At 39.7% G+C, this 24,222-nt stretch overlaps 1 protein-coding gene across 9 annotated transcripts; it reads left to right on the top strand.

Annotated features, from left to right (window-relative positions):
- The first annotated feature begins 10,368 nt into the window (after nucleotides 1-10,368).
- On the top strand, nucleotides 10,369-19,302 carry MGST1 (microsomal glutathione S-transferase 1). 9 transcript variants are annotated; one of them, XM_084498444.1, is made up of 5 exons: nucleotides 10,369-10,454; nucleotides 10,781-10,850; nucleotides 12,978-13,125; nucleotides 15,229-15,323; nucleotides 18,282-19,302. In XM_084498444.1, the coding sequence occupies exons 3-5, from the start codon at nucleotides 13,000-13,002 to the stop codon at nucleotides 18,526-18,528; spliced, it is 468 nt and encodes a 155-aa protein (XP_084354570.1). In that variant the 5' UTR covers nucleotides 10,369-10,454; nucleotides 10,781-10,850; nucleotides 12,978-12,999; the 3' UTR covers nucleotides 18,529-19,302. The 9 variants fall into 9 exon arrangements, with proteins under 9 accessions (XP_084354570.1, XP_084354575.1, XP_084354572.1 ...); XM_084498449.1 differs by having other exon boundaries at nucleotides 10,386-10,454; nucleotides 10,781-10,916; XM_084498446.1 differs by lacking the exon at nucleotides 10,369-10,454 and adding an exon at nucleotides 10,505-10,558.
- Nucleotides 19,303-24,222: the final 4,920 nt, after the last annotated feature.

Here is a 24,222-nt window from a genome sequence, read left to right as displayed (position 1 = left end):
AATGCTTTCCAGTTCTCCATTATTGCACAGCTCCTACAGTCACATATACATATATGTACTGGTGAGTCACTATAGCTACTGTCAAGGCCTTTTTTTGTTCCCCTCAACTTCAATGTACTCAATATATAGTAAAATGCCCTAGCCAATAGGAGATTGACCCATTAGTGCTGGAAAAAAAAAAAAAAAAAAAAAAAAAAAAAAGCAAAGTTATTGCTTTGTGATCCTTCCTGAGTAAGGAGAGGTACATATGATATTCCATGTCTCAGAAAACCAGCAGGAAGAAAACCAGTTTACTCCATGAAGAAGTGACCAGCCCTAGATCTGTACCATCTCATGATGTGTTGACTTCTCTCCTGTTCCAAATCCAATCCTCTTGGTCAGGGTGCAGGAGATGGGAAAGGAAGAGGAAAGGTGTGAACTCAAGGCCTTTCCCTGCTGCATGGCAGAAGGAGGCTCTGTTTCTCCTGCTAACCTCCACCCCAGACAAGGCCAGTGGAATACTTTTTCTGCAGAAGGGCATAAGAGAGTAGTACAAAGTTCCTGTGTGCACTGTGCATAGATAAGAAAACCTTGCCCTAAATGTGAAAAGAAAGATTACAGAGGGGAAAAAACAACAACCCAGCAAAAACTGGCACAGCTACTAGAACTATGTTATTGAGGATGCTATTTGTCATCTGCTGTATAATAGAGCATGCATTTGGAAACAGGCTGGCAATTCCATTTCATTCACTCCTCTTTCCTATTCCACAAGTGTCATTGAAAGTAAGCAGCAAAGTCACCGTCTTCATGAATTTCTCAAACTGAAATGCTCTCCTGAGGATTGTTATCCTGCTGCTATGTGATCTAGTCTGGAAGCCTGCATGTACCAAATTAAAGAGAACTCTATGAATCAAAGCTGAGAGACCGAGGTATATAATGAACGCAAGAGCATGTGAGGCCCAGACCTGCTCCCGCAGAAATGAGCAGCAAGGGTCTGATTCTGATTTTGCTTATCCAGCTATAAATCAAGAACAACTTCACTGAAGCATACATCAGTGAATAGTGAACAAGCAGTCTTTCAGTACCAAGCCGCTAAATTCCCAACATATCACGCACTGTGTTTAGTACAAAACACTTTCCCAGCTTGACTTTGTCTGCAGGGTCATCCTGGAAGAAAATGCTATGGAAATGTTCAAACTCTGTCTTAAAAGAAAAAGTGGCTATGATACAGTTGAGGAGTGGATTAGCGGAGCCTACTGAGCCCCCTGCAACTGCCCATCTGCAGGGAAAAAGAAACAGGGACACTTCTCAGAGACCAAACTAAGCAAGGCTACTTCTGTCCCTTTGCTGTACTTTCAAATCCCTTCTGAGTCCAGAGCTGAAGGCAGGATTTGATGACCAGACAGCTATGATGAAAGCTATTAAAAGATTCCATAAAATTTTATGTGTGTAGGAGCACTCTTTTTTTCAAGCTAAAAAGACAGTGCAGCTGAATATCCCTTTGTAGAGTGAGACTTAAAACATGAAGCATCAAGCTAAGCCACAACTGGGTTATATGGGCCAATAGATTTTCACAAGGACTAGTTAGAATTGCAATGGCAGAGAAATAATTAGTTGCAACAGAGTGTAACAGAGAAACGCTGGTTATCATGGCTTGAGGGAAAGAAAGAGAAATGGTACTTTGTTAAGGCATAGCACACATCAGAATGGCAAGGCTGAAGTTATGCAAAAGAAAATCACCCATTTCTACCAGAGTTAAGAACACATGATTTTGTGATGTTCTTTGTAAATGGGACTGCACCAAACAACATCACTACCAGAGAGAATAATTGCATCCCTGTCTTATCACCTCTTCATCTTTTTAATGAGAATTGCCTGGCAAAGCACCATGTGCTGGGTCACAACTTTGCCCAGAGAGGGTTTGTGTTTGTGTAGTGACTGAATATGAATTTGTAGCCTATTATTGGGTGTTATAGTATTATATAGGCTACTAAATGAAAAATGGTCTTTTCCCCAATTAAGTTTTAAATCATTTGCAATTTTTTTATTATTTTTTTTTTCCCAAGCTAAAAGATGGAGCAAGACACAGACTCTTGTCTTGCTGCTGTGGTTTGTTTGTTTTTATTTCCCATCACAGGGCTTTAGGGAGCATGCCTCTGCTAAGTATTTCTGCAGCTGTTCAAAGGCTTACTGCACAATACAGTATCTGAATAATTGTCCCAGGTGACTATTAAAGTCTGCGGCTGCACCATAAAATCATGAGGAGTAATCTTGCACCACAGCAGAAAATACCCAACAGCCGACCCTGCAGAGTGTCATTCCTGTTAGCAGAGAACTACTGCAACCAAGTAAAGATTCAGGAAGACAGAAAGAGCACAGGGAAGCCTTTGGACCTTAAATTGTTGCTTTTCTTGCCAACTAAGCAAAAGTTGTTGATGATTGTTAAATATCGAATTGTCTGTATTCATCCTTAGCCAGCTAAAGTCAAAGGACTTACATCAAGGATGACATTAACCCATTACATGTAAAATATTTGTTTTTTTTCTTTCCTACTTTCTCTCTCCCCTTACAGTTTTATATACTGCAGGAAAGGAACCCCTTTAAAGCCTAATGTATGGTAATACAGTTTAATTGCGGTTGGTTGGCCTGTTGGGGATAAAATGTACTGGTTCCAAGCCATTTTGCTGACTCGGAACTTGGCACAGTGCAGAGAGCTGGGGGAAGGGAGATTGCTAATAAAAATAGCTGTGCTACCTGGGAAGTCTCTGCATACTGCAAAGGTACTGCTATGGCAGGCCCTGCAATTGCAGATAATCGATTTTTTAAAACAACGATGTTTGACTCACACTGACTACACAGTTTGCCTCTTAACCCTTAAATAAGCACAACTTGCACACAAATTTAAATCCCAGATGAACACTCTGTGGGCACCCAGTCCTCCCTGAACAACAAGTACTAACTTCGCATTTACTATACAACTTCTTCCAAGTTGTGAGCTGGGGAGAGATGAATTGCTTAAGGCAGGAATCTCTAGTCTTCATTTTCTGCAGCATGACAACAGAGACCCAAAAGCAGAGGTGCTTGTTTCCTCATCCCACCTCTTCTGATCTGTCATTTGGATAGAATCCCACCCCACAGCCCTCCCACCAGGTAAGCGATTTGTGCCAGTGTGGAGCTGGCTACCCACAGCTCGGGACAGAGGCTTAGGAGAGGTGATTATTACTGATCAATACCTCGCTTACACGGAGCACTTGAATTCTTTCTTTCAGATGGTTACTCCACAAAAGTAACCACTTGTGCAGGAGTGTACCTCTACTTGTTGGCCTTAAGCTCTTGTAAGTATCTCCAAACTGCCAGACAGAAGCAGCTCTATTAGCTACACATGGTTCACATCACATCAGTGATATGCATACATTGTGTACACAACTCCAATTTTAGACAATTCATAATGGACAATGGGGCCTTTTAGCCTATTCACATCCGTCTGTGACACGAATCCAGTTAGGATTATCAGTGACCAAAGGTTCATATCACCATGGAGCTGTTCAGCACCCTCAGGGAAAAATTAACTTGCTTCAGCCAACAGGGCCTAGCAATTTTACTCTTTTACTTAAATACCTACATCTACATATGTATAAAAACAACACAGTATGATTTTGGAGCGCTTTAAAAGTTGACTTTATAACTTCACCTATTTGGTTATAGACAAGTACAGGGCAGTAAACCCTTTCCTAACAGATGTTATTGATGAGCCTTTTTCCTGCACCAGCAACCAGCCCAGGGCTAATGAAGTGGTGGAAGCTGAAACTAGTTTCTGTTTCCATCTCATCGCAAAGGTAACTTTAAGTGCAACATATGAGACTGGTTCTCATTCAGACACTGTTGATGTTCTTTGGTTTCAAGCCTCATCATTCTGAATTTCAGAAGTGGAACAGCAGGACACTTATCCTGACTTTAAGATCATCAGAACTGAATAGCACAATTAAATGATTTGTCTGTGCAGCACTGAGTTATGGTGTCATGCTCTGAAAGGTGGTATTAGTGTTCTGGACAATGAGGAGGAAAGTTTAGATCTGAGATAGCATTGCTATACTGTAGTTGTTATGAAGTTGATGAGACTTGTGCAGTTTGGCTTTATAAATAGATAAAAGGATTTCACACTTGCAGCTGTGCTAATCACCGACACTTGAAAATTCATGTAATTCTACCCAAATACATCCTACTAACCTGGATTTTCAAACTTCCAGTCTGCTGTGTAGCAGGCACTCTAATAGCCACTGCCGATATTTGAAGAACTTAAATGCACTTAGAAAAGTTCCAGCTTGGCAATAATTACATTCTACCCATATAAAATACTGTATGTAATTTAAATTTCAGCTGCTAGAGGGTTCTCAATTTCTCTACCTGCAAAGTCTATCATAGAAGTGCAAAACCGCTAATACATCTTCCCCCCTCTCCTCAACATTAGCTTTATTTCAGCAATGTGATGCTGAAGTAATTAACTAGTCTGTGAAAGTGCGTTTTGAGATGGGATACCTCACAGATTCCCTGTTACAGATTTGCCATTAACAGCAGCAAACTTTCCCATCTGTGGCTAAATCACAGACTAGCAACAGCTCTGATAAAAGGCTGCAGCCCACGTAGGAGAGAAGTAGTTGTGAGTGAACCTAGGAATTGCTTCTTAATTTTTATGGCAGCTTAGCAAGGAAGTGCCCACAGAACAGACCCAGAAGCCCCACCTCACAAAGAGTAGGTAAATCAGATGGGCTTATATTTATTTCTTCACTCTGTGCAAAGAAGCCTGTACTTTCTGGGCCCATGCAAAGTTGAGTAACACATGTGGACTAGAATAATAGAAGACTGTGGTCCTCAAGAGTTGAGAAATTCTTGACAATTTTTTTTGGAGAATGAGTACAAATCTCTCTCTGGATGTTTCCTGGAAGGTTGTTATTGATGACTTTTTTGAAAATAAAAACAATTAGTAAAGGCTGACAAAGAATCTGAGTGGATGATCTGACTAGGAAGAATATACGTGAAGAACTGGAAAAAGGAGGGAATCTAAAAAGAGGACTTATTATTTTTCTGCATTCCTTGGGATCCTTACTTAAGTTGTGATGCAGTTTCCATTATCTGTAACATTTGCTTGTTCACTTCTAGGAGTCTCTTGTCTGCACAAATACCTTGACATCTTCTGTTTATATATTTTTTATCAGCCCTGTGTCTTCTCGGTATCTCACTTAAACTGACTGCAAGCCTCCTTGTGTCTTTGAAGTGGCAATGTAGCAAGAAACCTCCCAGCCTGGTCTCCAGCTGTATAATTCTCTTGTGCCACTACAGCAGAACAGTAGTACTACAAGAAAGAAAACTTATCTTTACTGGACTCTTCCAGTAATGATTATAAACTCAATGTCTTAAAATTCATTTTGCTCTATGTACTTTGACTCCTCTCTGGACTTCGTTCAATTTGTGAAGTGAAACTTGATAAGTCTTTCAGCTTTTACAAATATTTTTCTGCTACTGCTGTGCTATTTTAAAGGATCACATTTTGCTCTGCAGGCTGCATTTAATAATTCTTAACAAACAACTCTCTGCACAGGATTAGCTTAAAAGTAACTTCTATGGCATCTGCATAATCTGTTTTATTGGCACATCTGAGCATTGTAATGATAGCGACTCTCTCATGGTCTTTACTGAAATGAAATATCTTGCTTTTCTAATAAAAAACAATTTTACAGATCGAACAGCCTCACAGAAGTTGAGGTTAACACTCTTTTCACTTCAGTGCAGCACAGAACTTTAAATACCTCACCACATATGTCAGTCACCACCAGTCAACTGCAAAGGTGGCTCTGTGCTCCTGATCTATCTTCAGAGGCAGGTCCATTGCTGCACTCTGCACAAGCAGGAATCAAAGCAATGTTCCATGATATGCTTATAAATAGACCCACTGAAACAGTTCACCTATATGCTTGCCCCGACTCTTCTGAGCCAAGCTTTTGGGCATCAAGCTGTGTGGGACACCAGTCTATGGATATTTTTCATGTGTTTGAGTATTTCTTACATGTCCACGTCCTAACTTTTGATCCCTGTCTTATGTGGTCCTTGTAGCAATGATGCTACTTGATGGAAGGGAGCAAGCAACTTCAGAGGATATCCTTACTCATTGTCTCTTTAAATAGCCATCAAATGAGCTTTGTGGGACTTTTGAATAAGGTATTAATGATGGGTAAATGAATAGGCAAACATTTGACATTACCATTCTTGTGCTTTGTGGAGATGTCCCCTCTCACCTTCCCTCAATGTTTGGCGGTCACCACCTACTGAGACTGGGCAAATATGTTATATGCTATTGTTTCCTTCTCTAAGTGACTGACTGTGATCCTCTAAACAACCTGAATTCCATGACTGCGAATTGTTGTCGTCCAAATAGTAGCATGAATAAAAAAACTATTGAAACGAACACTTTTTCAAAAAGCAAACACAGGAATCATAAATGTGTGCAAACCAAGTACCTTTTAAAAAGTTGAAAAGAGTTGTTTTTATTACTTAGTGGCACTGGTGAGCAGCCCTCATTGTGAACCCTTTGAATGTAGCCAGGCTGGTCCTGTACAAACACAGAACACCTCCTTCTTTAGAGATCTCACAATGTAAAGAATGCTGTTTTGTGTCAAAAAACAGCATTTACCTTATGCTTGGTAAAACAGGAAACTGTAAAGACATTTTTAATGAGGCAAGAGAAATACATTTTGGTGAAACTGCTTCTGACTTATGGTTATATTGCCTCAGTTTTTGTGGACATTTTGAACTTTTGAGTTCAGATCTTCATGACTGGATTATTAGAAGACATACGCTGGATGTGCACGGATGCTTTGGAGTCCTAAATCCAACCAAAAGGCTGCTAATACCAGAGTAGCCTTCACTAGGTTATAACTAGTATGAAGCACTCTTAACTGCAGAAGGATCCTTCCTTGCTGTTTTTGAAGCAGTTCCCCAGAGAAACTTGATAGCAGTTTGAGATCTGAAGCAGAAGCACGTGAATCACGGTGAAATTACATAGGTGTCAACATTTGATATAGCGAAAGTGCTTTCTAACCAGAGGGTGTAGGTTTTAACAGAGCAGCACAAAAACTGACTGTGGTCTGTTATACTAAACATTTTTTAACACTTTCTCTTTGGCTTTAAACAGTAATTCAGGTTTTAACTGAATATGTACTGAATCTCAGTGTTCTTGATTTGTTTTACTCTGCAAATCATCAGTTAATATAATTCAGGAGGTATTATTTACTGATTTTATAGAACAGCTGTTTGAGGAAATAACTGCATTAGCAGTGGGGTGGTGAACAGACGTTTCAGGTGGGGTGAAAATGTATTGTTGGTACATTCTCTACCAGTCTAATCATGGTGAATAAATGGAGCCACAGAAGGAGACAGGATGGAATGGGGTTGATCAATACATGCTTCTCCCTCACCTTCCTTGCAGTCAAAAGAGAATGATTACACTTATCTGAACTTAGTGGGCAATATCTATCCCTTGCTGGAGGTTAAATGAAAAACTCTTGTGTTCCTACTTTTATGCTGACCCTAAATTTGTGTCTTGATTCTACTGTCTCTGGCTATATGGATAGTTCTTCAAGTCAATGGGAAAATTGTCATGAAAAAGGGTTGCTCACATGAATGAGGTTTGCAAGATCAAGCCCTTCATGATCAGTATAACCCTGGGCATCAGGCTGATATGGCATCCCTGATTTACAAGAGTAATCCTATTAGCATCAAAGGTACAATTCACATGAGTAAGGGCTGTGAGAATGGGTCCCTCAGGAGCAACTACCACCATAGTTATGTATCTAACCTCACTTAGATCACAGCAGTTTTCAAATGTTGTACAGGCAGTTTGTGCTGCTACCGAACTTTTAAGAGAAAATAGACCTTGAGCACAAGTTCACTTCTGCTTTACTATGGCCCCGATTTTGCACTCCATTTAGACTTCTCTTCCCCCCTCTCTTAAGGAGTCAGTTTGCAAGAAATATTGGCTTCAATTCTTGTTTCTTTTCCTTTCTTGCTTGCTTGCTTCCTTTCTTCTTCCCTTCCCTTTCCCTTTTTTTCTTCCCCCTTTTTTTTTCCTTTTTTTTTTTTTTTTTAATTTTCCTTCCTTCCTTCCTTCCTTCCTTCCTTCCTTCCTTCATCTTTCTCTCCCTCCTTTCCCCATAACTTCTTTCTGCTTTCTATACCTTCCTTATAACTAGGGGAATTCCATGGTGGTAGGAAAAAAGGTTGGCCTCAAAATTCAAAGACTGGGAATGCATAAGCTTTCTGTTCCAGAAGTGTTTGTTAAGATAACACAAATCAATCTAAATTTGTAGAATCCATAAAACAAAAAAGAGAAATCCAAATGAAACAGTGATTTTTGTAGAATTTCTAGCTGCATTTCTGGATCTCTTAATATCCTCCTTATATCTACTGAAAATGGCCTTTCTCCTGGCATTGTTGTATCTCCAGGTCTGGTTCTGAGAACTGCATATAAATCAGTCACCAGCTTTTCTTCTCAAGTATAATAATGTGAGTTTAGTTTAACTCTGTTTAACTTAGTAGGTTTGCCTTCTTTTTACATGTAAACTTGCTTAAGATAAAGAGGAATATCAATCAGAAAAAAAAAAAAAGAAATGATAAAAATAAATATATTTCTATCATAGTAGGACTAATTCGACGATGTAATTGGGATATACTATGTTTTACGTTGCGTACAGATATTTTTGAAAATACAATTTCTGTCTTGAAGTAACAGCTAGGAGCAGCTGAAACATTTCCAGATTTCTAATAAATACATTCCCTAGTAAAGGAAAATCTGAAAAAATTCCTTTCTCTTACCTATTCACATTCATGTGACTTGTTCTGTTGACTTCAACTGAAATACTATTTCCTGTGTCACTAGTGGGAACAAAGGTTGTTGAACCCAGCTCCTACGGCACTTAAAAGCAGTTCCAAAGCTACAGTCCTTGCTCAACTGAGTTTTGCTGTTTCATGCTTAATGTGAAGTCACAGAAGGTCTGCATATACAGGCATGTAACGTGACATGAATCATAGAAGTAGCCTTAATGAACACTGAATATATGTATGCAAGACTAGTTTTTCATAATGATGCAGCTTTAAATATAATATCCCTTTCATCCTTTATACATATCTACATATACTACTTCTGAAATTTTTACTGTGAACCTGACTACATTTGTCTACACCTTCATCACTCTTGTTTACATAATCTACTTAGTCACAAACATTTCAGTTACGAGAAATGCCCTGGAGGTTGTGCCATTTTCTCTGCAGAGGGAGGTTTGAACATCCCATTTCCTTCTTTCATCACATTCTGGTGTGCTGGGAGAAGTCCTTGCCCAACACTGAAGTTCCTTTATTGTCAGGTTTTGCAAAACACTGCAATAGCACCGATGGTTTTGCAACGTAAATATTTTTGTCTTTGGTAAAAGTTCAGATCCACCAAAATAACACAGGGGCTGAAAGCACTGAGATCTTTCATAGATCATCTAGATTCTTCATAGATTCTTCAGATCATCATAGATTCTTCAAGATCATCTCACCCAACCATCACCCTACTACCAACGTCACCCACTAAACCATGTCCCTACACACCACATCCAACCTTTCCTTAAACACCCCAGGGACTGTGACTCCACCACCTCCCTGGGCAATCCTTTCCAATGCCTGATTACTCTTTCTGGGAAGAAATGTCTCTCCTAATTTCCAACCTGAACCTCCCCTGGCGCAACTTGAGGCCATTCCCTCCAGTCACTGGTTATCTGGGAGAAGAGGCAGACCCCCAGCTCCCCACAACTTCCTCTCAGGCAGTTGCACAGTGCAGTAAGGTCTCTCCTCCAGACTAAACAACCCCAGTTCCCTCAGCTGCTCCTCATAGGACTCGTGTCCCATGCCCTTCACCAGCTTCACAGCCCTTCTTTTTGGTGCTGTCAGTGTTTTTTCAAGCAAGCTTCAGGACCACTTAGCAGCTTGTGTAACCGCTGAACACAGTGCCTGATGATGAAGTCTGCCTGGGTTGCGATCTTTGCTTTCCCTCCACGGCTTTAAAAGCCTTTAAGCCCATGAGCGTTCAAACCAGAGGGCTTTCTCTTTTCTTTCTCTCGCGGTTTTCTTCCAGCTAAACTCCCGGAGGGCCGAGGCCTGAACCCTGCCTCAGCAGGGTCACCCAGTCCCGCGGAGCCGCCGGGAGAGCCCCGCGGCCCCCAAGGGGACGTGGCCGCCGCCGACCCCTCACTGGCGGTGGAGCACGGCCCTCAGCCCCCCGGGGGCCATGCTGCCGCCCAGCTCCGGACCCGCCTCCGCCTCCACCGCCGCGCCCGCTGGGGCGAGGCGAGGCGGGGCCCCGCGGCCGGCCGGGGTTCATCGGGCGGCCGCGAGCAGCGGGGCGGCGGCGCCGGGCGCGCTCTCTGCGAGGGGACCCGGGCGAGGTGCGTGGGCGCTGCGAGATGGCGGCGCCGCGGCCGGGCGGGAGCGGAAGGTTCCCCCCCGGAGCCGCTGCCTTCCGGGGCCGTGCTCGGGGACAGGCAGCGGGGTTCGCTCGGGGACAGCCCGGGAGCGGGGCGAGGGGGCTCCTTGGGTACTGGCTGTGAGAAGTGGGGAAATCGCCTCCCTCCGAGGAGCCCTCGGGGCTGGGAGAGGCGTTGGCTGTCCCTCGCCTCCCAGGTTGCCCCCCCGAGCTGGGGAGGAGTTGCTCGGCCCGGGCTAAGGAGCACCCAGGGCGTGTTGAAACTTGCCGATTTCTTTCTTTTTAAAGGGCGCAGTTTCTCTCTGGACGCCTGCAGCAGCCGAAGCGTGCTTTGAATTCACAGCTGAGGACGGCACAGGTTTGCTAGGAAGCCCCGTGACTCAAGCGTGGCCGCCGGGGTTTTGTTACGGATTGAGTTTTGAAGGCGGGTTAAATTATCACAGTTTATGGAAGGGGTGGGTGTAGTGTCAGAGCCTAAGGATGCAAGAACAGAGCATATATTTCTGAGAAGCTGGACTTGCTATCACACAATACTTTGAAAAGTAGTGTTTTAACAAATGAACAACAAAAGGCCATCCCAGCTGGTATTTAGCTGATATTAACAATCACAACTGCACAGGGAAGGCCTAGTCTGTCAGCACTGGGACAAAAATCATGTGTAATGTGAATATTAACATAGGTGCCCAGTGAGGGCAACGTGGCTGAACTATCTTCCCCTCTCTGCTTTTAAGAGCCTGTACGTGGGATCCAAACTTTTACTTCTGAATTTTGCATTCCCACCACAGTGTGGTATTACATTTACAGATCAGTCTGCTGATAGTTTTACTAAGCATATGCCTTTAAACCCTGATCTGTTTTACAAGGTAGGGTTTATTTTGGCTTTCCTGCTGATGAATTCTTTGTCTTCAGCAAGGTTTTGATCTTCCCTTTTTGTAGTGAAGACAAGGCCTTGAGAATTAGAAGAAGATAACCCTACAAGTAGGGAAAATGGATAAATGTGGTATAGTTCCAGCAGGTAGGATAAAGAGACATTGGTGAACAGTTTTTCATGACTTTACGTAGTTCCTGGATGTGTTTTTAATATGGCTTTCAAATTCAGTGGGGGAAAAATGCTCCAAAGCCACAGATTTACTTTTTTTTTTTTTTTTTTTTTTTTAAATCTATAAACCATGCATACTTTTTGCTGTGATACTAAGTTAAAAATGACAGTGTCTATTTATTGCTGAGAAAAATCTTTGCCCAGTTGCTGGTTGTTTTCAGAACTGCTGAGCTGCAGTGGGAATGGAAAGAGTTGCTCCGAGTTTCCCATAATCCCTAGACCCAGTGCTTGGCCCAGTGACCGAAGCACTCTTTTGTGAAGGATAAAGGAGGGAGCAAAATCCCATCCCCACATCTAGACATGTTTAGGCAAGGCTAGTTTTGCATCACTGAGAAAACAGCTGCTTACCTCTGTCCTGCCCACTTCGCCACCAAGGATGTACCTTCAGCACAAGAGTCTTGTACTGTTCGCAGCTGGTCCAGTTTCCCTTGTTTGGTTGTAGCTGGCAGTGACTACATGCTGAAGGCAGAATGAGTGAATGTTAGATCTGTACATAATTTTAACTTCTTATTGTTAAAATATTATAGGAAATTTTGAAGCTATCTGTGACAAAAAAAAAAATGTAATTTTGTTTTGGTCTCAGAATGAATGAAGTACCTGGTAGTTAAGAAATACTAGTTATATGAATTCCTACTCACTAAATGCATGATTAAAGCACCTGGTGAGGCAAAAGCCTTGCTCTGTGCAGAGCACAAATTGGATGTGCAGGTGGACATGCTTTTCATTTTATATGCATTCAATCCTCAAAACTTTCTTAACTTGATGGTGTTGATAAAAGATACCGCCTCCATGAGATGGTGGGTTTGGTACAGCCTCACTGGAAAGAGTCTTCATTAGCTTAAACCTCCCTTGATAAAAGCATAAATAGTTCTCTGCTTTTTGTCATTACAACTTAATCTTTGCCCGTGAATCATGCTAAAAGCAATTTTTAAGAACTAGGTCTCAAAGGAAGAAAATGCATGTTTAACTCAGTTTGATCACAAGTTATTGCTGGGTGGGAAGATATTGGCTAGTTCAAAAGCTGAAATGCAATTATAATTGCGTAATTTTACAAAAAAAGGTAGGCAATACTAATTTTCCTCTTTAAACACTCTAGTACATATAGTATGTCATCACACTCTTTCTATCCTGGTAATTGCTTAGGGAAATTCACTAGTTCAAATGACTTGGTCTAAAATTGGCTTTTGTTATTTGGAAAGTGTACTAAGTATTTTGCTAGTAAAAAATAATAATAATAATTTTAAAATAATATTTTGAAAAATATTTTTTTCAGAGAGCCAAAGTTGTGTTGTCACTGCAGTGATGCTAAGAAGAGCTGTCTTGTCAGTCTTGTTGTCAGAACTTCGGGCTTCTCTACTGTTAGTCTAACTTCAATATTTTTTAAAGGTCATCAGTGAGAAGTGGAGAAATGGCTAAACTTACCCAGCTAATTGACAATGAAGTCTTCCGTGCCTATGCTACCTATGCAACTATTGTTCTCCTAAAAATGATGCTAATGAGTCTTATAACTGCATACTTCAGAATCACGAGAAAGGTAAGAAGCTGGGATTGTTGTCTGATAGAAGAGCTTGAAATCTGTATTGAAATAACAGAGATATCATAGGCATCTCTTTTCTTTTCACCTTTCAAATACAGGTGCTTATCTTTCTTTTTTGTTTTCAACTTTCTCCTCTTTCCCTCCCCTAATGACAGACTGGATTTGGCCAGCTGGTGCTTTGTTGGTATCAAATGGAGAATGTTTTTAACCTAATTGTGAGATATTTATGAGACTCTCTTACAGTTGCATTTGACTTATGCTACTCTCCTAAAACATATCTATTCCTTTTAAATGAGAAGTTTTCAGAACTGTAATTTCCACTGTCTTGTGGATAATGCTGGTGTCCAGGCTACCCAATTTATAAAGCAAATAAAACATGGTATGAAGCTGTGTTAAGTGAATAACCAACCAGTAGAGTCAGAGAGGGTATATGAGTTACATATGTATGCTTCTATAACCCTTTCATCCAGTAATTTCAAAGCTTTTTACATTCCCTAATTGTTTTAGTCTTCCCATTTCACAAAGGTCGTTTAAAAAAAAAATCATTTTCAAAAATGAGTGGCAGGCTGAAAGTTTACTTGGATTGATGGATAGCATGGATAAGTGTATGAAAGATCGAGTGAGGATTACTAAATAATGTAGAAGCTGCATCTAGCATAGGAGAGGGTGCCCATGGGAAGCATTGCATTGTGTTTGCCATGTTCTTGGTGATCTCTAGGTATCTGCTACTGGCCACTCTAGGAAACGCTCGGTCCTGAGATGAAAGAGCCCTGGGTTTGCCCCATATGACTGTTCTTGTGAGATCTGCTTCTGCAAGACAGCATGTGCTTCAGAGAGTTTGTTGCAGTCCCTTAGTTGAAATGCTGCTTTTTATACCTGCTGGATGAAAGAGAAAGCAGCTCAATTATTCTGTTGTTTGTGATGTTACACAGTACCTTTGAGGTCCTAGTAGCATGGCGTTTGAGCAACTGCTGATTTCAGATGGTTCTCTAGGTCTTTGGCACAGCTGAATGTTGAGTCCAGTAGACCACACACACTCACAGGTTCAAAATAGAACACAGATTTCTGTGATTTCTTTGTTGTAACCTTATTTCCTTTTGCTCTAGAAGCAGGTCAGCTGTATGATCCTATATGTAGATCTAATGAAGTCCTATATTAATGTTCATACTGTATTGTGTTCCATGTGTGTGCAGATGGCAATAGGACTTTCATTAATTTGAGGTAATTGCTTTTCTTATGATGGAGAGTAATATTAAAAACAGATAAGTACTTTTCATTTCTTGTTTAAAATGACAAAAAAAAAGTCTTTAAAAGAAAATAGACTAATGAAGTATTAAGAGAAAATGGAGGAAAGCAGTGGAGCAAGGGAAGGTAGAGTGTTGCTGACACTGTTAATGTCTCCAGAATTTTGAGGCCAAAGATATTTAACAGTGAGGGATCAAGGCTGCCTTAGAAAGCAATCATGTACCTCTTAAAATCTAAATCCTATATAGCATGAACAGTTCACAGAATGCATGTATTACTACATCTTGGCAAGGAGACATCTACTGCAGTCTGCACCAACTGAAGTGAATGATGTTTTCAAATGATATCTTAAAGTATTGGAGGTAATAAAGGGTCATATAAGTGGCAAAATTTGTACCTAAAAGGAAAGGGATCAGTGTATTTGGTAATAACGAGGATGGGAGCGGATGCTATTCTTGTATAGACTTGCAAAGGATCCAAAAGGGCTTTCAGATAATCTGTCAAGAATAGTGAAGAGAGTCTTCGGCAGTACAGACACTTCTACCTTCCATGTTATGATGTTCTTTCAGGCCACTGGCATTGCTTCAGTCATCTGCTGTGTTTGTCCATGTTATAAGAAGGCATCATTTACATGCATAAATTATGTTAATTTGTCAGGATACATGCTACACGTGGGCTAGGTTCAAGAAATTATTTTTCTATTGAATGATGTATTGTCCCCTGTGCTTTTAACTGCAGGTGAATTATGTGGGGTTACAGAGGCATTAGTAGAGAGCGTATCTTTGTATGAAGCTGCTTTGACTAGAAGCAGCATCCTTGCATCTAATGTCTCTTTTGTGTTTTTATTTGAAATAGGCATTTGTTAACCCAGAAGATACAGCATCATTTGGTAAAGGCGAGAGTGCCAAAAAATACCTGCGGACTGATGCAGATGTTGAACGCGTACGCAGGTAATGCATGGGAGTCTTTCAAAAGTTACTTTAAGTAACAGAATCAGCCTAAATCAAAGAACTAATTTCATCGCATTCTCTTTGGCAAACCCATACCTTTTTTGTGTTGCTGTTTCTAGTATGTTTTATGTTAATTTGTCCAAATGAACAAACTATTCCGCATTCAAATGGTCAGCATGCATACTACAAGTAATGTCAGTGTTTGGCTATAATAGCACACTCTTGGATCCTGGGTGGATGGGGAAAGTGGTGAGAAGATTATAAAACATGATTGTATGTTGATTTAGTATAAATCAGCTTTCATTGTATTTCAGCATGAGTTGCAAGAGTTGCATCTTTTACCAAAGTGTAAAGGAAATAACAGGGGGGAAGAGGAATGAAATTGTATTAAAATCATGGAACTCCAGAGTTGTAAAGATGGCATGGTTTGGCAAATTATACTGAGTGGGAGTCCAAGCCTGTGTTCTTTTTGCTGGATTGAACTGGGGTTACTGCCTGATGTATCAGTTGTACGGGAAAGTTGACCAGCCTTCTGGAAGAATACTATTAATAGTATAGCAGTGTGCAACCTGCAGTGTATGTATTTTGTTTTGCAAGATTCATGGCAGATTGTAAAGTTCAGTTCAGTGGGTTAAATGTAGCAGCTTATTTAATTCTGTTTAGCTATTGGCAAAAATTTTCTGATACCAAAATCATAAGATTAGAGATGCTGTTTGATATACCTGTACTAACAAGGCACAGGAACCTTTAATATTCTTAATGCTTTCCGTATCATTATTCCTTAATGAAGCTTTTAGTTTATTTGCTATATTCAAGATTTTATACCAAAAACTTCAATGTGAATGAACAGTTCTCATTAAAACACCATTAGGGAACATCTAGAAAATAAATATCAACTTTGATTTCAGAACAGTAGATCCTTGCTAATGTAGATGATTGTAGTTCCATGAAGGCTAGTATATTTCTGTATGTCTCTTTTGGATTAAAATCTCAGAAAGGAGGGTCTCAGTGGGCTGTAAAAATATACTGAACTTTCCTTTTCTTCCCTTCTGTCATTCAGGGAGTTGTTGTTTAATGTGTTGGTTGTTACATAGAACTGGGCACTTCTTGTTGAAGAGTAATTCCTTTCTGTTTGTAAATTTTAAGAGGACAGCTAAATTGCTACCAGCTTTAGGACCAAGTGCCCTTTTAATTCAAATCAGTATGTTAGGAAAATGAGTCACCTCACAGTCTGAGCTACACAGATAGGATTTTTACAAGACTGTATTCTCAAAGCCTGCGCTGCTGTTTTGCAGTGTTTAAGACTTCCCCAGAACTAGTAAGTCAGCTTGTCTCTAGTTACTCCATTGGTGTTAAAGCATCCATTTTTTTTTTTTTTCCTCCTGACAATGATTCTTAATGGATGTTTATTTTCTATTCCAAGCTTCAAGGCAACAGAGAATGCTGGATAGATTTATCATGGCTTCTCTTCTATATAAGTGACTGGAATTTGTTATGTTTATGGGTATGGAAAACATTACTTTTTCACTGTACTTTTTTTTTTTTTTGGAAAAAAAAGCAAAAAACATTTCTGGAGGATATGTTTTCTTGTAATGATACATGAGTTCAAAAAGCAGCTGCAAAACAACACCATGTTCTGTTTCTAGTTGGCAGTGAAATTTGATATAATTAGTAAGGCTTACAAGTTTTTTCAATCAGCAAATTTGGTTGGAATTATAGTTTACCTTAAGAGGTAAAGGGAGCAGGGAAGGTTTACGAAGAGCTGTGGAAGGGTTCAAGATCTGGAGTTCGGTCTCAACACATTCTTAGTAAATTACACTATGGTTTCAAAATTTCAAATGGTTTTCCACTTAGCACTATTTTAGTGCTTATTAGTGAAGAAAATGAACCAAGAGTATAACTGTCAGACTTGTTAGGTGCTAAAAAATAACATTCTTCAAGACGATTGAGGCTCATGAAGTTTGGATAGAATGTTTAATATATAGGGTGTTTCATATTTTCTTTATGGAGACTACAGACTAAGTTGATAGTGTTGGAGTAGATCATGAAGGTCTAATAATGAAGTCTAATAGTTGCAGTTATTGTCATCCAGTTCAATTGATGTTCGTTTGTGAGAGGGTACAGGAGAATTCCAGCTGTTATCACAGAATCACAGAATTGAAGGGGTTGGAAGGGACCTCGAAAGATCGTCGGGTCCAACCCCCCTACCAAAGCAAGTTCTTTAGAGCAGGCTGCACAGGTAGGCGTCCAGATGGGCCTTGAATATCTCCAGAGAAGGAGACTCCACAACCTCCCTGGGCAGCCTGCTCCAGTGCTTCGTCACCCTCACCATGAAGATCTTTCGCATGTTGGCACAGAACTTGGCAAACTCTATCTTGTGACCACTACTCCTTGTCCTGTCCTTGCAAACCACTGAAAAGAGGTTGGCCAAATCCCTCTGTCTCCCACACCTCAGGCATTTATACACACTGATGAGATCTCCTCTCAGTCTTCTTTTCTCCAGGCTGAACAGGCCCAGGTCTCTCAGCCTTTCCTCATAAGGAAGATGCTGCAGGCCCCGTATCATCTTTGTGGCCCTCCACTGGACTCTTTCCAGGAGATCCCTGTCTTTTTTGTACTGGGGAGCCCAGAAAAGCTTCTTCCTTTTGTTTTATTCTTGCACGCTATGGTGCCCTCACATACTTCATGTAAGTCCCTTATATTACCAAGATCCTAGAGAAAATATAAGATATTTCATATAGAAGATCAAAAGCATAAAAGTATGGGGGTGCAGCAAGAGAGACCAGAGCGATGTCAGGTGAACGTACATTAAAGTCAGGGCCCCACTGTAGAGAAAGTCAACAGTAGTGATAGGGCGTTAACAATAGCACACTTTGAAGATGCTGAAAAATAATAAGACTTGAAGTGATTTACTTAACAAAATGTAACACTATAAAACAACTTTGCTTTTCTCCCCAGAGGCCACCTGAATGACCTTGAAAATATTGTCCCATTTCTTGGCATTGGACTGCTGTATGCTCTTAGTGGCTCTGATCTGTCCACAGCCTTGCTGCATTTTAGGATCTTCGTTGGAGCTAGGATCACTCACACTCTTGCATATTTGATCCCTCTTCCCCAGCCTGCCAGAGGTTTGTCTTGGGTAGTTGGGTATGCTGTTACCATCTCAATGGCATACAAAGTGCTGAAGACAGCGTTGTACCTGTAACTGAGTTATAGCTTCTGTGTATCATTTGACATTCCATGCAAAGTTTCCAGTGGTGTGTGTTGATGTCTTGAATGAGCCAACATGAGTTTTACAGGATGATGAGAATTAATTTTTTTAACAGAGGCTTTTCATTCCTGGTTAGAAATACTTATTTTTGGAGGAAAAAAAAGTCCCTCTCTGCATTCACGGGTTGCATTGCCAAAATGTTAGATTTAATGTTCTCTTTGCTATTTGTCAAGTGCTTATAATTCTAAACATACGATGATGCTGTATTGATAGCATGTGTGGTAATTTTCTACAGATGCTCTATTTTTGGCTGTAGCTCTGAAGTCTAAATCAATAAAGATAAGATGAAAAAAAGTGTGTTTGAATTTTTGTTTTCATTTTGACTCTTCTAACTGCAGCCAGCAGATAGAATGTCACTATGTATCAGAAAAAGATTTCCAATCATGCAGTTCTTTGAAGAATGCTTACCTTAATAATAAGATGTAGCTGGTAATGCTAGGTTTGTTGTAAAAAAATCTTTGAAATTGTTTGTGTAATCCACTTCGGGATTAAAAAATGCAAACCATTGTAGCTCCATCTCTCAGATGAGTAGATTAAAAAAGAGAAGTATTTGGGTTAAACACTATTTAGTGACACTGGTGAAAATTTGAAGTAATTGTTTTTGTCGAAGTTACTTTATACATAGATTTTTGTGACTGGATAAAGTGTAGAGCCTATGTAAATGATCTTTTCTTTTTTGGTTTGTGAATAAATTCAGCATAAAATGAGTGACACTTGCAGATGTATATATCAAGTAATTCAGATGTGAATATATAATTAGTTTGTATGTCATACTGTCATAAATATGTTGCTGATAGGAAATTTTGCTCTTTGCTTATATCTTTCTATGATGTGTTAGTTTGAAATAATTTCCTTAAAGACTCTTCCTGGTCTTTCTTGTTTGTTTTTGTAACCGTGGCTTAAATAGTAGCATGAGATTTCAAGGAGAGAAAATAACCCCCAAAAGACTTTATATCCAGTGTGCTGGTCATTGATAAATTTTAAGTGGCAAGTCAGAGCCCATTGTGTTTGGTTTTCTTTCCTGCCTCTGTACTTCAGAAGCTGTTCTACTACTGGACAGCCCAGAGAGGAGTGGAAGACTTCATTCTGCTGTCTCCGTATGCCACAGGCTTTTCTCTTGGCCTGGGTAAAGTTGTAATAGTGCAAGGCACATCGTGCTGGAGCCTACCTATCTACCCATTGCTGTGGTGAGTCACTGAAGGTCAGACAGTGTTGTGCTAGCCTGTAGCTGAGAAGGCCGATAGGAGGAGTTGGGAAGGATGCAGACAGACTGGGTAAATCCAAAGAAGGGGATTTTTATGTCAATTCAAGGATAGTGTCTAAGTCTTACTTATTAAAAAGAGAAGCGTAGGACATGAAATCAACAAGTAAACATTGATTTACCAGAAATTAAATTTAACTAATGACTGAAATAATGAGGAAGTGGATTCTTTAGAAAGAGGATTTTCAAGAGAGGATGATTAAAAGTCAAACACTGGAATTGGAAGCACGTGTCAACACCTTTTGGGTTACGAGGGCCTCCAGAAGGGAGCAGAACAGAAGCATGGACTTCCATGTTTCTCCTCTTTGCATCTTTCTCTATCACTTGCTGCTTTTGCTGTTTTCTTCCTATATCTTCTTTCTCTATATTAGCTTTTTATGAGAAGTTGAGACCAGCTACCTGGCAGGGTATGACTATAACAAAGTAATGTTGCCTGTCAGCCCTTCCTAGTTTGAGCGGGGCTGGTGGTGGAGGTGGAAGGGGCCAGGCTGGGACCTTGAACCAGGGCCCAAACCAATAGTTGTCAGTTAACCTGACAACTCAGACTGATCCGTCTGCAACTACCCTGCCCTCTTGTATTGTAATGTCAGCATCTAAAGTTGTATTTTTCTCACTTCTTTGTGGCTTGCCTCTTCTTACTAGCATTTAAAAAAACAAAAACAAACAAACAAAACAAACAAACAAACAAAAAAACAGGAAAGTATCCACCATATAGAGGGATCCGCTTGAAATTCAGCAGAGCTAGCCCTTCCCTTTAACACAAAAAAGGCATGACAGAATAAGAAACTCACAGTACCAGCTTTCCTACAAAGGACTTCTTAGTAGGCTTTTGACCCCTTAATTTCAAAATTGTTTGGTTCTTAATTGATTAATTTCCAAATTTTTGAGTTTTTCTAGTACACCTGCAGTAACACCAAGGAAGCAGAGGTCTATGCATTCAATTCATTCTGTTGTTTAGTAGTACATTATCTTAGCCACCTAACAGCTAAGTGTTCATAACACCTTACATTTAAAATAGGAGGTTTAGTTAATTAACAGGCATGTTAGGAGGTCAGAACGTTACAAGTGGTCCACAAGGAGGGATGCAGACTAGCACAATGTATTCAGGAGCAGCTTTTAACTCCTTTTGCATGAAGCTTCTGTACAGTAACTTCACTCTAAAGAGAAATATCTGGAACCTATCTTTATTTCTGTGATTTTACATTTGAAACAAAATTAATTTTAAAACCCTTCCATTTGCTCAGTGGTATCAAAGCCTTGAACATATACTCACTATGTGCTGAGAAGTAGAAAAGATAAACAGAAACCCTTAGAAATACCTAGAGTGATTCAATATTATTCTGTGTTTCTCTTGCATTTATTTTAAACCTATATTTTATTTTCCTTTGCTCCCACAAATACCATCTGTGAATCTGGGTGGGGTACAATCTGTGAAATCTGCGTTACCAGCTTCAATGAAACTCTGACTGCCAGCTCTGTGCAAGTTACGTTTGAGTCGTCCTTTTCAAATGGCTCTTATATTGCTCCAGGCCATGCGTTAGAGAGATGTTTCTGTGTCATACCCAGTTGTACAGGTGTATACTTTAAAATGTTAGCACATTTTCAGAACTAGAAAATAAAAAATAAATAAAAAATAAAAATAATATTTAAAAAAAGCAACATTAGTTGAATACACTGCCTATATAAAAATGCTTTTTCACCTTTTAAAACACGTATATGTGAATTTTGGACTGAGCTTTTACCTGGCTCTTTTGTGGTAAGCTGTAACTCTGATGAAGCAACTGATTTATCAGCAGGTAGACTACATGTGAGATGGTGAAAGTACAGAAGAGGCTAGACCATAGGAAACTCAAACCAGTGTCTCGCAGGCTTCTTTTCTAAACCTTATGCGTCTTATTTTTACCAGTAATCATAGGTGGCTGGAGAAACTACAAGTTTTCTTCTCTCTGCACATTATTCCTGACATTTTATATTCTTATTTTTGTAAAGTACGTCATGGTTTGAAGTGGCTCTAATATGTGACCGTAAGGTACTTTAAAATACTAGCTGACATAGTTTGATCTAGTTAGTTAGTTTCCTTTCTCAGTGAATTTCGTGGGCTTCTTTGTTTTCAGAAGTGTAAACTTGTGAGCAACTCCTCAATTTAGATTTCAACCCAGAGGTAAATGTTTACGTGACTGTAGACAAGGTTACTTTGTCCAGGTTTTCATGGCTGGAGACAGATGTGCTGTAGGCAGTGAATTGCTGAGAGGGCTGGTGACTGGCGAAGACCTTGGAGCTAGGACTTGCCATCTGAGCACGATTTCATGTCCTGGTGCAACAAAGCAGGTGTTTAAAACTATAAATGATACATTAGATATTTCCTTGAATTTCTGGGAGTAAGTCTGCCTTCAAGGTTTTATTTCAAGAAGCTGGTTCAATGCTTCTGAAAATGATGCCATTGTATGTCATCAAAATGGACAAAAAGAAAAGCTTAGGCTCCTAATTCAAATCTCTCTGGGGTTTTAAAAAATGTAGTCACCCAAAGTCTGTTATGGTCATTACTCCATGCTTAGCGGCATTTCTTCTTAGTTACTTACAGAAACAAATTCAGTCTAGTTTTTTGATGGATGTTGCTTGTAATGTATATCCTTTCTCAAGGCAAAAAATAAAAACTTGAAAAATACCCTTTTAAAAGTAAGTAAAATATTCTTTGTTATTAACCAAACTTTTTAACATGTTTTTCATTTCAAGGCTGAAGTTTTGAGAAAAACTTTTCTATTGCAGTACAAACCTTGTCCTGCCAACTGAGATGGCACATCAACTGCTCTGTGAAAAGTTGTATTGACGTGTATTAAAATACTCTCATGATTAAATACCTCCAGTAGTTGGACACTTAGAAAAACACGTCTTTGTCATTCATTTTAAGTGAAACAAAGTGGTATTAATTAAATTCTGATTTTCAAACTACCAAAACTTGATTAGTAACTCTCACTCAGATTTTGAAGGCTAGAATAGATCATTACTTCCTTCAGCCTGACCTCTAGTGGAAAATATGCCATGGAATGGCTGCCCTTCTGCTGAGGTTAGTTTAATTACAGCATGTCTTCCAGAAAGGTATGTGATCTTTATTCAGAGACATTAGGAAACAAGCATTGATTGACTTTTTTCTTTACCTTGTTTCCCTCTGGAATAAGCACACTAATCTTTAAAAACAGGATTTTATTTATTTATTTATTTTTAAGTCAAGATAGTTATTATATTATTGCAATGCAAGGAGGAATGTGAAATATTTTAAACCGGTGCTTTCATCCTTCAGTGTACCCTGTTCTTCACTCCTGTTCACTCTTGGGGGGAAAAAAAAAAAGAAAAGAGAGAATGTAGAGCCTCTTTCCACATGTACAAAGACACTACTTTTTTATTTTAAAAGTAGGCATGAGAAATGTGAAGTATAATGCCTGAAGTTTTTTCTGTATGTTACTGCTGGTTAAGCACTCTTAGGAAAGTATATTCTGGTGAATATGCTGCACAAATACTTGCAAGGTATGAAGTTGTAACCATGATCCTATGTTATAAATTCTGTAAATAAGAGTATAGTGATGTAGGGCATCACTTGCTAGCCTGGAGTGAAGCATCTTGAAGTGGGTGTTTATAAAAGAGTGGAAAATGACATCTCCAGCACACTTTCTTCAAAGCCTACTGAGGTGTCATATGGGCAGGAGAATGGTGCCTGACTTGTATTAACTAGTCAGCCTCCATGCCTTGACATGGCATTTCCAAATACTGACCTGTGTGCCAGGTGGCTGCTTTTGCCATGGAAACACATTTGAGAGTCGTTTATTTTTATGCCTTAAAGGACGTTATTTTAGTAGTGGCCACATAATCTTCACAACCAAATGCTTTCATCTCTAGTTCTTTGCTGGTGGATCCCAGTGCGCATCACCACTGACAGTTAGCATCTTTCTTTTATTCCACATCTTACATGTGCTAGTGGACTTTTGAGAGAGCATAAGAAGAGAAGTTCCAAGAAGCCTGTCTGTCTGAGAGAGAGAAAAAAAAAAAAAAAAGTGTGCGGGGATTTGTCTCATGGGTACTGCTCGTCCAGCGAGGGGGAATAAATTCAGAAGGTAGTAGCAGTTGTGCAGAAACAATGAGGAAAAAAAGAAAGGGAAGAGTAAAAGGAGAGGATTATTTTCATGATAGCTCAGTGCAGCCTGAAGTGGCAGACTCAATGCAGTGCTATTAACTGAAGATTAATAGATTATTCATTCTCAGAGAGGCATGCAGCATTCTGCTTCTTCAGTTCTATTTTATAAGCACACTTTATTATCTCAACTTAAAATAAGTTAATTTTAAGGATGTTTTTCCATGTACATCTAGTCATTATA

The sequence above is a fragment of the Aythya ferina genome, assembly GCF_964211825.1.
Source record: "Aythya ferina genome assembly, chromosome: 1".
Lineage (NCBI taxonomy): Eukaryota > Metazoa > Chordata > Aves > Anseriformes > Anatidae > Aythya > Aythya ferina.
Note: the sequence above shows the minus strand (reverse complement) of the source record. Positions and strands in the feature narration are given on the sequence as shown.